Genomic DNA, 13,716 nt, shown 5'->3' on the forward strand with positions numbered 1-13,716 from the left:
GCCACCAGGGAGGGCCTAATTGCTTTTTTGTTGTTGTTATTTGCTTGCTTCCTTAGGCGCTTTCTTTGTATTTCATTCTGAGTACAGAATTCTTGCTTAAGGGAAAAGAGTGCTTATGAGAACCTCTTAGATAATTTCCTACCTGTTGTAAGAAGAATTTGAAGTCACAAATGTTTGGAATCATTAGGAAAGTATCACTACTGTGTAAGGTGATGAAAATTCACTTCTCTCTATGTTGGAACATAATCCTGAAGAAGAGAGGGAGCAGAAGACCCTGCCATCCCAGTTCTCTAATTTTCAGGCATTTTTTTATTCCTCCCTTGTTAGAACCTTTGTCTTTAGCCACTTATATATATTGGAACTCTTTATTTTTATTGTTAGGCTGCAACTGGAAATAGTTTATAGCATTACAGCACTGGAATTGTAAATATATTTTTCGCAGAAATATTGAAATTCAGTAATTGGAATCTATAACAACAGCTGTAAGTCATACAGTTTACCTTTTTTTTTTCTTCGATGTTTTATTTTATTTATGAATACAGAACTGAGGTACAGGCCAGAGATGTAGGTGTGGAGATAGGATTTACCAGAAACAGTGGGGAACAGAACAGGCAGATGGACAAAGAACACTGCTGAGGGGAGCAGCAGGTGCGACAGGAGAGGTCTGTTGCACCATGTGAATCACCTCTGGGGCCAGGATTAAACCAGCAGTGAAGTAACTGTGGCTAGCCAGCTATGTTGCACCCTAATCTGTTGTGCTACCAGGGAGGATCCATACAGTTTATCTACATGATAGATGAAATTCATCTTGAGGGCAGTAGTTGACTAAATATTGTTCTGTGAAAAAACATGTCTCAGAGTTCTCCCAAACTGGTTTGCAAATCAACGTTTGACATAGCAGACCTTATAAATTGATTACTCTATTGTATGAGCACCAGAGTTACATCTTCCTTTCTTTAGCTATGTTTTCCTAAGTCAACAGACATATTTATTGAGTGTCTGTTATGGCAGGGATCATGGTTGGTACTAGAAAGGAATAGTGAGAAAGACATAGTGTCTTCACTTCAAGACTTCAAGACTGTTGAGAAAGATAGTGAAATCAACCACAACAGAAAATATAGTTGATGCCTTTAAAATAGGTTATCGTGGCCCCTCCCTCATAGGTGTAATTGTTAGGATACAACACTACAAGCTAACTCCAGCTGCTTCAGTTCAAGTTTGATCCCAGCCCCAGAGGTGACCGACATGGTGCAGCAGACCTCTCCTGCCTCTCCTGCTGCTCCCCTCAGCAGTGTATTTCGTTGATCTGCTTGTTCTCCTCCCCACTCTGTCTATGGTGAATCCTCTCACTGCCCCTGCTTCTTTGGCCTATACCGTAATCTGTATGCATAAATAAAATAAATCTTTAAAATAAAATAAAAGAGGTTATTGTGGAACCAAATAGGAAAATATGCATCACCCACTTTTGGGAGGTCAGGAGAGAGGAATTCAGATTTCTTCTGTGGCCAACAAGTTGATGTCATCATTTACTAGACTGCATGAAACAAAAGGCATATTTTCTACACTGACCCCCTCTCTCATTAATTATTACTTATCCTATACACAGCAAGATACAAGAACTTAGATCTTAGAAGATTTCTTTGTACTTTGTGGTATCATATTGGAAATATTTTTCTATTTATTGGATCATTTGAGCGATTATGTTGAGCAATTAAAGTATTTCTAATCATCCTCTATCTAAATTTTGAAAATCTTGATAAGAATAAGAAAAAAATGAAAGAAAACAATAAGTTTCCAAGTGAAGCATTTTTATGAGTATGTAGTTATAGAATATCCTGTTGGGAGCATGCATTTAATTATTATCTAAAGTAAAATGTGCTCTTCATTGTTAGTGGTATTTAACTTTTAAAAGGCTATAACTTCATCATAAATTAATATATAGAATATAAATTTTTTTTCGGGTATCTTTAGGAAGCTAGCACTTCCCAATGATTATTTGAACACTGTTCATTAATTATAGTTAGAAGGTAATGAACTAGAAAGGACCTTTGGGGGTCACCTATTCTCCTCGTTTGCACAGGGCAAAGTTATGTGTAAACTTTTTAAATAAATGGGTCTCTATCTATTGTAGATTTATAGATAGATATTTATAGATTTCCAGGGTAAATTGCTTTCCTTTTTCTAATCTTTTCTCCTCTTTTTCTCATATCCTACAGTGTTTCCTAGGCAATATCAGCACATTGGGTCATACTGATATAATAATTTTTAATGCATACTGAGCTATGTTATGTAGTTATGGTGTTTCCATATGTTATCCTTGTGCTGTATAAACATTTTTGTTGGTCTCCCTTTTGAGATTTAGTTCTTTACTTCCTGGATAGATAGTAGCTATATAAATCTTAAATATGTTTGTGATTATCTCTTTAGTTTTGTTATTGAGATTTATTTCAAATATTTCTTAACAATAAGAAATTTAATAATGATAATGTTAAGCAGTAATTAATGGTAATCACTGCTAAATAAAAGAAAATAACAAAGTTTCAATAACACGCCAATCAGCAATATATCTATGATACTTAGAATTACTCTCATATCATTTTTTGGTTTGTTTTATAATATTTATTGAAAATGCAGTGATGAAAGTGAGAAGATTCTTTCGATTTAGGATCAGCATAATGCTCTTCTAGATATAGAATTTATATAAGTGATACATATGATTTAACCATCTCATTTATTCTCAGCTGCATTACAATATCTTATTTTAGAGAAAACCATGTTAAGAGAAATGCTATTTTTTTTCTATGAAAATTATTAAAACAATCTATAATTAAAAATTTCTTGTCACATTGGGGAAGGCACATTCTTTAGTGCCTTAAAACATTTCCATAATGCACAAAGTGTGTTTCCTCTTTACTATGCTGTCTCAACACCTTAACACTGGTAGAAGCCTATTTATAATATGCAGTGGGATATAATGAGGCCACTGTGTAGTCACAATAGTAACTAGATACAACTGGATGTTGTAAGACTTTCTGTGCTGTTTTCACTTGTTGAGGAGGGTCTCTGGCTCCTAAGTGGGCAGTTTGTCTCCTGTTCATTAGTAAGGAGACTATCAGTAATAAGTTACAAATAAAACAATGACACTGTCATTTCAGATGTGGAGAAAGACTGATAGCTCTCTGGTTGTGTGCAATGGAAAAAGACTTTGTTAAATGTGGGAAAATAACCATGTGAAAATGAAGAGTGGTGTAAGGTTTGTGAGGTGGCAGAACTGGTTAAATTTGGAATCACAGGTGGAGGGATTTTCCTCCTATCCTTTCTTTTGTGGTAGTGTGTGGATCAAGGAAAATCCTCCCTATAAAAGGAAAGGAATAGAGGATTAGAATTACTCCTGTACCATTATTTTTATTGTTTTACAGTATTTATTGAAAATGCAGTGATGGAAGTGAGAGGATTCTTTCTATTTAGGATCATATTGCTCTTCTAGAAAAATAATTGATGTAAGTGATATGTATGATTTAATCATAAGGAAAGGTACACTAATAATACTCACTACTACTTTATGGGGAATAGGTACTATCTCTTTTGGTAGAAGGGGAAAATAAAGCACAGACTTTAAGTGACTTGCTCACAAATTCTCAGAATTTAAAAGTCTATATGTTTTATTTACTATAACTTTTAACTTTCAAATGCTTTTTTTTTTTTTATTTTATTCATTTTTGTATAGAAGAACTGGGGTGTAGGTTGGATTGCCAGGGTTAGGGGGTCTAGAGAGAGGATCCAGTAGAAACAGAGTGGGGGGAGCAGAACAGGCAGATCTACTGAAATACACTGGTAAGGGGAGCAGCGAGTGAGGTAGGAGAGGTCTCATATGGTAGGAGAGGTCTCAGGCACCATATTGGGTTAGCTCCCTGTCGAGGGATTGAACTCAGGGCATAGTGGTGATAGTGCTGAGTCTCAGCCCCTAGGCCACCAGGGAGATCCCATATAAGTTTTATTCATGCTTATTCGTGTACATTAGTAGTACAGAGTTGATGGCCTTATTGAGATGACCAGTGGATAGGTTTAGAAAGGAAGAATGTTTTTGTAAACTGAGTTTAATTTTGAAAGAGTTAGATTAGCTATTTGATCAATGACTTTTATGATCACACTTCCATGAAATCAACTTTCTTGAAAATAATTTTTCAACTTTCAACTTTTCTAACTTTACTTGGTCTAAATTTGGGTAAACACAGTGGAATATGTCATTTATGGAAATTTTCTCCCTCATCTATCCTTGCCAGACAGGACAATAAAACAAGATATGGTTGAATGATTAGGTTGAATGGTTGAATGACTAGGGCTGCTTACAGGCTCATCCTCATGGGTTCTTTGTGCAAGCTACTAATAACAAGATGTCTTGAGGAAATGCCAAAATTGTGCACTCAGCCTCTAACTTCAGTGCCATAGATAATATGCCTCAGCTTGTCTAACTACCAAGGAAAGTATGCTGAGTTTTTCTTCTACCCTCTGACTTGCTATGAAAAACTGAAGAAGTGTGCCAAGCTGGCTGGAAACCTGGTATTGACATCATCACTATCAGGAGATCAAAGAATATTTCTCTTAGCAGAAGTGCATCCTGGGCCATTTTAGGGCAAGGCTGCCATGGACAGTCATGAGAACATAACAATACTGGGGTTTTATTTGGTTTTTTTGTTTGTTTGTTTTGTTTTTGTTTGTTTTCAAAAAGAATCTTGTTTCTTCTGTCTTTCTGCTGTAAGTTGTCAACTCGACAACTCCCATAGTTCCTTTAAGTGGCGACGCAATTTCTGATATCAAATACAAATCATAAAGCAAGTTAAAGCTTTCTGTAGAGTTCTTTTATTAGTCACCATTTCTCTTTAAGCCCCCAGCAGATTTATAGGTCAGAATCCTTTGCAGGGAAATGGAAGTGCCAGGCTTGCTTAAATCACTCACATTAAGTCGATTAAAAAGGGCTTGAAGAACTTTCCTTAAAGCTTGTGGCCAGCAGGTCTCAGAACAAAACCGTTATTTGGTCTAGGTCTGAGTACTTCAGGACTTATTAAGAAGCTTCTTTTGTGCTCATACTCTCAGTTGGAAGTTATAGCTGGTAGGGAAGAAAGCATGCTGACATTTGTTAAAATGATAAGGAAGACTATATTCAAGGTAATTGCAATAGCAGTCAACTACACTGCAGTTGATGAGAGAGATATCTCAACTCTGAATGCAATAAAGACAGGAGATTTATAGCCAATGAGCTATAATGAAGGTGAGAGAGCTTGTGGGAGGAAAACAACTAAGAGGAGACAAGGGTAAGGGGATTCTTGCTAAAGTTACCTGACAGGTTTTTGCTAAAGGAAGGCCAACAATTTAGACATCAAAGTTGGCACATCAGTATCTTGATCAGATATTAAGGAATGATCTGGTATCAAAGGTGGGAATACTCTAGACTTGTTAAGGATTCTTAAGACTGAGTGAACTGTATGGGGTTGGCAAGGACAGAATGGAGTCTGAAAGACAGAATGGAGTCTAGGTCTAGTGAAGAAAGCTTAGCGAAACCTAACTAAAGTTTGGTCAATGTGTGATTCTTTGTCATGGCTCAGGTTTGATTCTTTTTTTAAAATTCTTATTCCTTCTTACCATTTGAATAAACACTGACTATTGAAATCGAATAACTTTCATCAGAGAAGGGTTTTTTTTAACCACTTTTTCTTCAAAAAGTAATGTGTATTGACTCACAAAATTTTAAGAAAAAATTCTTAGTTTGTTTTCATTTTTGTATCTTTGCTTTTCTTAAATGAGGTGTAGTGTGTCTTCATCAAATAATTCTAATTATTTAAATTAGACCTTTGATTAACAGTTAGATTTCAGTATAATAAACTCTAAACTTGAAAACATGCATTTTCTATAACTTCCACAAAACTGAACTAGCATCACCAAAATATTGGTCACTTATAAAACCTGCCATCCCATATACTATGTACTTAAAGGTGATTTGAAAGCAAATGCCTGATCAGATAACTTAAAATATGACTGTGCAGTGACAGTTCTAATTAGAATAAAATCAGAATACTTAAATGTATTTACAATAAATTTTTAAATCAACATACAGTCTCCAACCTGAGAAATGAAGAGAAATGAAGTTAATTTATTACAGAGATTTTTTTCTTTTAATTGATTTCTTACATGTTTGTTAATTTTGGGATAGTATTTGATTTCTCTCATGTGGTATCGTCTTTGCAGTTTTACCAACAGAGCCTCCATGATGCATCACAGTCTGTTGTGTTTTTCGCCCTTGTTTTGGCCCCTCTCCTTCGAGCTCTCTTGCTGTATGCCTCAGATCTGTTACATAGATATCTTGATTCTCCAAATATAGTTCCTCCTAGAAAGCAGTATCACAGTGATGGTTCAGTTACTAGGTTAGTCCTAAGAGACTCTTTGGCATGATACAGTTGAACTTTATAATATAACTAGTGGTTATAGTCCTTTCTGAACCAGTGAGTGGAGGGATTTGGGAGCAGAGAGTTTATACTTTGGAATCATCAGTGTCTGAGTGTGATGAAGACAGGATGTTATCAGTGAAGGAGACTCTGGCAGAAATAGCTTGCTTATGAAGAGACAAGTAATGCATCTGAGACTGGGGTACAGTGATTGTATAGTTTGTAATTCTGCAATGGATGATGAATGTACCTTAAAATACTTGAACTTGACATATACTTTTTGAAAGGTTTATCACAGTAAATATATCTCTTTAGGCAAACATGCAGTTTATTAAAGTGGTTCTGTTACCATGGAAACATATCCAGAATTTATAGCTCCTTATTTTGAGAGTGTTTCATTTCTACTTTCTGAGACACTGAAATCAAGGCTAAAGTTCTTAACAACCTCCAGTCTCATTGTATGATGAACTTCTATTGTCTGGGAAATTTAGACAAAAGATAGCTTGAGGAATCAATCTTGTGACATTATAGCTCTATGCATAATTTTTTTTTCTATGCATAAATTTTAAATAGAAATTTTTCTATTTTAAAATGCCCGTTTTAAATTTTTTATTATTACCAGAGCTATCTATGATCATATTTTAATGAGAACTGCCATTTTCAAATATAATAGTCCCTTACACATGTTCCCCAGAGGCAACCACTTTCTATTCTTTAGCTCTTCAATTCCCTCAGCCACATATTTATATTGGTTCTTAGTTTGTTTTGCTGCTTTACTTTGTAATTTTAACTGTCATAAGTTGAATGTCTGCACATAAGTCTTTATTCTTTTACCAAATTTTTAATTTCACTAGGTATAAATTCTTAGAAATAATTTTCTCTCAGATTTTCTACTATTGATGCTGAGAAAAGCAGTGTACTTCATAGTTTTTATCCTATTTCAATTCTTTGAAATCTTTCTTCTCTGGAAGCTTATAGAATCGTATATTTGTCCTCAGCATTCTAAAATTCCACAATGATACCTCTGTTCTGGCTCCATTTGCACATGTTGTGTAGCGTTCTCAGTGGGCTTTTCACATTTTTCCTTTTGGAAACTTATGGCCTTAAGTTCTCTTAAACTTATTCCTGTAATTTTTCCTTTTCTCTGTTAATCTCTAGACATTTTATTATTTAAATAAGCCCTTGTGGCCTGGTCCTCTGATTTTCTTATATACTATCTTTTTTTTATATTTACTCTATTATTTTCCATCTACTTTCTAGAGTAAGTGGTAAATTTTGAATTTCTGCTATTCTGTTTTTAATTTCCAAGAATATATCCCATGTCTTTATTTTTTTATTTTTTGCAGTATCCTATTCTTGTTATACAAATTTCTTCTCGCTTTCTTCCCTCTATGTCACTGATCTGTACACATGCAGTGCTTTCTACAAATGCCTGATGAATCTCAATTATATTTATGAATAAGATAATAAGCATCAACTGAAATTTTATACAATTAGAACTTATAGATTGTGACCTTCCTTAAAAGTGACCTGGGCTCCTACCTGGTGGCCCAGCGGGTTAAAGCATAGCACTAAGAAGCTAAAGCCACCTCCACATGAGTTCAATCCCTGCCTGCCCAGCAGGTGATCCACATGGCTTGGCAGACCTCTCCTGACCCGCCCCCTGCTCCTCTCAGCAGCGTACTTCAATGATATGCCTGTTCTTCTCCCCACTCTGGTGAATCCTCTTACTGCGCCTGCACCTCTGGCTTGTACCCCAGTTCTGTATGCACAAATAAATAAATCTTAAAAAAGAAGGGGGTGACTTGTCTGAAATGTCATGTTATAGAATCCAAAATACCAATTTTTTTAGATTTTTTTCCTCAAAGTATCATTTTAGATTCACCCCACAGGAATCACTTTATATATTCTAGTGTTCTGCATAGATAAGATGGGGAGGGGGATAAAGATAAGTGTAGCACATCAACCAACTACTCAAATGTTCTTTCAGCCAATCTTCCTGGCTAGCCACACTTCTTCACTGCTAGAGGCATCTTTTTCTGAAATTTTTTAGATGACTACATCAAAACCAGATATGCCTCAACTTTTTGATACAGCCACCTTAGGAACTGTCAGGTTGACTATTCTGCTGCTAAGTACCCTATTTTTTAGCTTCTGAAAATTTTGTTGCTATCAACTCTCACAATTCTCTTTATCCCTACACATTTTGCTATCATTTAAATATAGCATTAGAGGGAGTAAAGGATAAATGTGATCAGCCTGCTACCTTTTCCAACATTTCTAAGTAACAAGGTGTTAACAGTTAAGAGACTCTAAGTCATGTTTTAGATTTAATTCATTCTATCTCCTTTGAATTTAGTTCTTAGTTGTCTCTTATTGATTCTCACTTTTAGTAGGTAACTTGACCTGTTTAACAAGTATATTTAACCTGGAATTTCCAAATTCTCTCCTTTCTTCCTCACAATTTCATTGTATCTTGTCCTGTCCTTTCAGACCTTCTGTGCTCTTACTATCATCACTTGGGCCTCTTTTGCACCCTTCTCCATTTGGGCAGATGATCTAAATCCCTTCATTTTCAGTTTCTCTTAGCCTGTCTACTGCTTATTTATAAATCAACTGTTTCTTAACTTAAATAAAAAATGAATATCTGTAGCCAATTAAGCTATCTTCTTTTTTTTTCATGTGGTTCCTGTGTGCTGTGCCTGCAAACAATAGCCTGCTTGGTTATATTTTCATCCTGTTAATGTATTGGTTGCCCTCAACCCTTTCTTCTGGATATACATGACTGATCTCATGCCCTTCCCAATCATAAGCTCCAGACAATGTTTTTGAAAGTTCCAGGTGCACTAACCAGGGTCCACATTAGCCATGTCATCATACCCATGCACACCAAGCTTCAGAAAGAACAAGCAGCATATGATTGAAACCCCATGGAGGGCCAAGTTAAAGTTCCTTGGCTACCAGGAAATCCACATCTCCAAGAAGTGAGGCTTTCCCAAGTTTTAATGTAGAGATGAATTTGAAGATTTGGTGGCCAAAAAGCAGTCTATCCCAGATGGAGTCAAATACCTCCATTTGTGTGCCCTGAATTTATGACAGACTCAGAGCTGCCTGCTCATTTAGTCATACCCACCAGTAAATCCTACTTCCTGCCTCCCTTTCCCTCAAAAATGAGTAAAACTGGGCCCTCCCTGGTGGCGCAGCGGGTTAAAGCACAGCACTAAGAAGCTTAAGCCACTTCCGCATGAGTTCGGTTTCCGCCTGTCCCAGAGGAGATCCACATGGCGAAGCAGACCGTTGTTCCCCTCAGCAGCGTACTTCATTGATCTGCCTGTTCTGCTCCCCTCTCTGTCTCTGGTGAATCCTGTCACCCTCCGCATCTCTGGCCTGTACCCCAGTTCTATATGAATAAATAAATAAATCTTTAAAACAACTTTCTTTAATACTTAAGCTTCACTCCTAAATTTCTTACTCTTTTAGTAGACCCATAAAAAATTCTTCACATCATATTTTTAAAAGATTTATTTATTTATGCATACAAGAGCTGGAATGCTGGGCATAAGAGGATTCATCAGAGACAGAATGGGGAGCAGAACAGGCAGATTTACTGAAATATACTGCTGAGGGGAGCAGTGGAGAGATAGGAGAGGTCTGCTGCACCATATGGGTCAGCTCGCTGGCTGGGAATCAAACTTGTGCAGCAGTGGCTGAGGATAGCTTCATAGTGCCTAGACTTAAGCCCTTGCACCCCCAGGGAAGTGCCCACATCAATTTTTTTTACCTTCTTTTTTCCTATAACTCTGTTCCCCTTAAAGTTATCTGAACATTTTTGAAAATTAACTTTGAAACAAAAATGCCAATACCCTTCTCAGTCACAGCCTATTTAACTACCTACATTCCAATGAAACTCCCTCATCTGATTTTTTTTCTTCTAATTCTTGTCTTGTTCTTACTTCACTTCTCTGTTTGTTTTTTTCCTCTTGTACTTCTTCCTCATGCCCCTTATGTATGAGCTTTTATTTCTGTGAGCTCTTTAGAGAACAAAACAATTAATTAAAAGTTTATAGACTCTGGCCCTCCCTGGTGGCGCAGGGGGTTAAAGCACAGCACTAAGAGGCTTAAGCCACTTCCGCATGAGTTTGATAGCCTGCTCCAGACCTGACCAGAGGAGATCCACCTGGCGAGGCAGACCCCACCTGGCCCACCCGCTGCTCCCCTAAGCAGTACTTTGATCATCTGCCTGTTCTGCTCCCCACTCTGGTGAATCCTCTCACCCTCCACATCTCTGACCTGTACCCCAGTTCTGTATTAATAAATAAATCTTTAAAAAAAAAAAAGTTTATAGAATCATTGATTTTTAAAAAATTCTTTTTGTCTTTTTTAATGAAATAAACAGTTTTATGGCATTAATTAGGTTTAACTTTTAACATTTAGGCAGGTGCTGTAAAAGATTATATTAAGATGATGCTTCAGAACGATTCACTTAAATTTCTGGTTTTTGCTCACCATTTAAACATGCTCCAAGCTTGCACAGAAGCAGTCATAGAAAACAAGGTATGTTACTACTTATCTATAAAATACTTTTGGGCATTCATATTTGTAATACTACAGTTGAGCTTTGTTGATTGTTTCTAAGCTGTCATCAGATATTTTTTTCTTTCAAATTATATTACTATTCTGATAATAAATTTTCTCTTTAATACCTGTCTTATAATTTCTCACTGATAACATTTCCTGGATTGATTAAAATAATGCTGCCTTAAATTTCATTTTTGTTATTGCATATACTATTTAGATTGAATCAGGCAGTTAAAATTTTTGTTTACCCTCCAAGAGGGCCATCAAACATGGTGGTGTGTACGGAAAGTAAGAATGAAGTCAGCCAATTTTAGTGTGCAGCTGTAATCATACCTTTTAAACTTCCAGGTAGCATACTCTAGAGTAAATTATAGTGTTAAAGTTTAGTGTAAGTAAATTTGAAACATAAGGCCCAGATAAGTGCCAGCAAACCTGCTGACTTTATTGCATTGTCTTAAATTCACTTTGTTCCCTAACAATCTCATCAAAATTTAAACTTTCTCTCTATGTATGCTCAGGGCTTCTACAGAGGCTCAGAAGCAGCCAGAAGACATTTCCTTACAAATTGTATGAACTCAATATACATGTACTAAGATAACCACTTATCTTTGTAAGACCTTTAAATAGAAAAATAAATCCATATTTTTTCAATACTTGCTATAAATTTTTCAACAGTTAGAAAATATGTTCATTAATATTAACCAAAGAAGGAATTTAAAAGGCTTATAAGATAATAAAATCTGAAGTGCTATATATTAAATGGTACGTCCTCCTCAATTGTCATCAGTTTGTGGTAAAATTTTTTTTCTGAGTAGAAGATAATTTTTAAATGGTTGGGCAATAAAATTATATTTATAATGTTTTCTGTTATGATCCATTATACCTTACAAGCACTAGAATCTATTCAAAAAGTAATTTTCCCAAGTCTACTTTACTGATTTGTTTAGAATCCCATTTTGCATCATAATGAATTAAAAATGTAGGTAGTTTTATTTTTCTGTATTCACCATGTAAGTGACACCATTTGGTATTTGTCTTTCTACTTCTAACTATTTTATTTAGCATAATCCCCTCCACTTCCATCCACATTGTACAATTTTGTTAACCAATCTTACCACAAAAGAGAAAAAAAGCATTGAGTAGTGAATCCCGCCCACAACCCCAGTCTATATAGTAGTAGAGATGGAGATGACTTTCTCCCTAACACTCTCTAGCCTGACAATGTATTTTCTTTAGAAAGGCTGTCATGTTTTGCAATATTAGTTATTGAATATTAAATGAATCACTGGTCAATTTTTATCTGTTTTGTAAAGGCATAGAATGTTATTAAGGTATACTAATTTAATAATAGCTTATAAAAGGGAATATCCATTTATCTCAACTATTTGAGGCTTTTTTCCCTCCATAAAAGTAAATGCAAAAATGAGACTATTTAGAATTCAGGACTTATTCTTGTTTTTACAAAATTGAGAAAAGAGTTCTATTTTTTAGCTATTATAGCTATTTTTTTAGCTAGAATAGTTAGCTATTCTAACAGTGATTACTCCCTTTTCTTTTCTTAAATTGTTCTTAAAAGATAAAACTGTTCAGGTTAGCACTTGCCAAAATATTGGTTCCTCACTCTGTGGAGCTGACCCTATCACAAGTTTGTTTTCAATTGGGTGATGTGAATAAACAGAACTCAGATGGGACAGTAAATATATATATATATATATATCTTTTATTATTTGGGATAGTTCAGAAATAAACTCACTACTCTTTTTTTTTTTTAAAGACATAATTATTTATGCATACATAACTGGGGTATGGGCCAGGGCAGTGAATGGATACATCAGAAACAGAGTGGGAAGCAGAACAGGCTGACTCATGAAGTACACTGCTGAGGGGAGCAGCTGGCAGGTCAGAAGAGGTCTGACAGACCATGTGGATCACCTCCAGGGCCAGGGATTAAATTTGCACTGAAGTGGCTGCAGCTAACTTGCAGTGCTGGGCTTTAACCTGCTGTGCCACGAGGGAGGACCCACACACACTACTTTTAATGAATCCCTCATAGTTTCAATGGATATAATCCTCTTTTTACTTTGTACTCACGTCTGACTTTATTTTTACTTTGGAATTAGTGATCTTCTAACTGCAAGTTAGTCTGATCCAGACTAACTTAAAGTTTGTATATCTATAGAGAATTCTATAGAAGACAGCATTAGCTTAATTCATTAACCTCTTGTTCTATCAGTGATTGGCATTGATGTAGAATGATGCATTAGGCATAATTCCTACCCTCAAGTAGCTTAAAAGATTAAAAAATATGAAATTGCTATGATATTAATAAATTTGTTTGAGTCTTCTTTTGTAATGTTTACCAGTCTGTCCCCTTAACCAATTCCTGTTTTGTTATGTGGACATAAACTGTAAACTAGATTAAATGAAATGGATGCCAAGGGACTTATCCTAATTTTGCAATTTCTCTTGTTGATTCTAGACTCGTTACATTAGGATAGATGGAAGTGTTCCATCTTCAGAAAGAATAAATCTCGTTAATCAGTTTCAAAAGGACCCTGATACTCGTGTGGCTATCCTAAGCATTCAGGCTGCTGGTCAGGTAAGAAATTTCAGACCTACATTTGATAAACATTTTTTAGGTAGTAAAATGGTCATTAATTATACTTATAGTTTATATATATCTACATGCATATAATTA

General features: G+C 35.6%; 1 protein-coding gene across 7 annotated transcripts in view; it reads left to right on the forward strand.

Moving 5' to 3' along the window:
• Positions 1-13,716, forward strand: part of ZRANB3 (zinc finger, RAN-binding domain containing 3) — a 169,690-nt gene that overhangs the window by 91,282 nt on the left and 64,692 nt on the right. For all 7 annotated transcript variants that reach the window (XM_012727504.1, XM_012727488.1, XM_012727492.1 and 4 more), the window contains 2 exons: positions 10,875-10,994; positions 13,498-13,617. In XM_012727504.1, the coding sequence (XP_012582958.1) occupies positions 10,875-10,994; positions 13,498-13,617 (240 nt within the window). The remainder of the gene's footprint in view (positions 1-10,874; positions 10,995-13,497; positions 13,618-13,716) is intronic.

Source organism: Condylura cristata, unplaced genomic scaffold (assembly GCF_000260355.1).
Source record: "Condylura cristata isolate star-nosed mole 26May11 unplaced genomic scaffold, ConCri1.0 scaffold00002, whole genome shotgun sequence".
Lineage (NCBI taxonomy): Eukaryota > Metazoa > Chordata > Mammalia > Eulipotyphla > Talpidae > Condylura > Condylura cristata.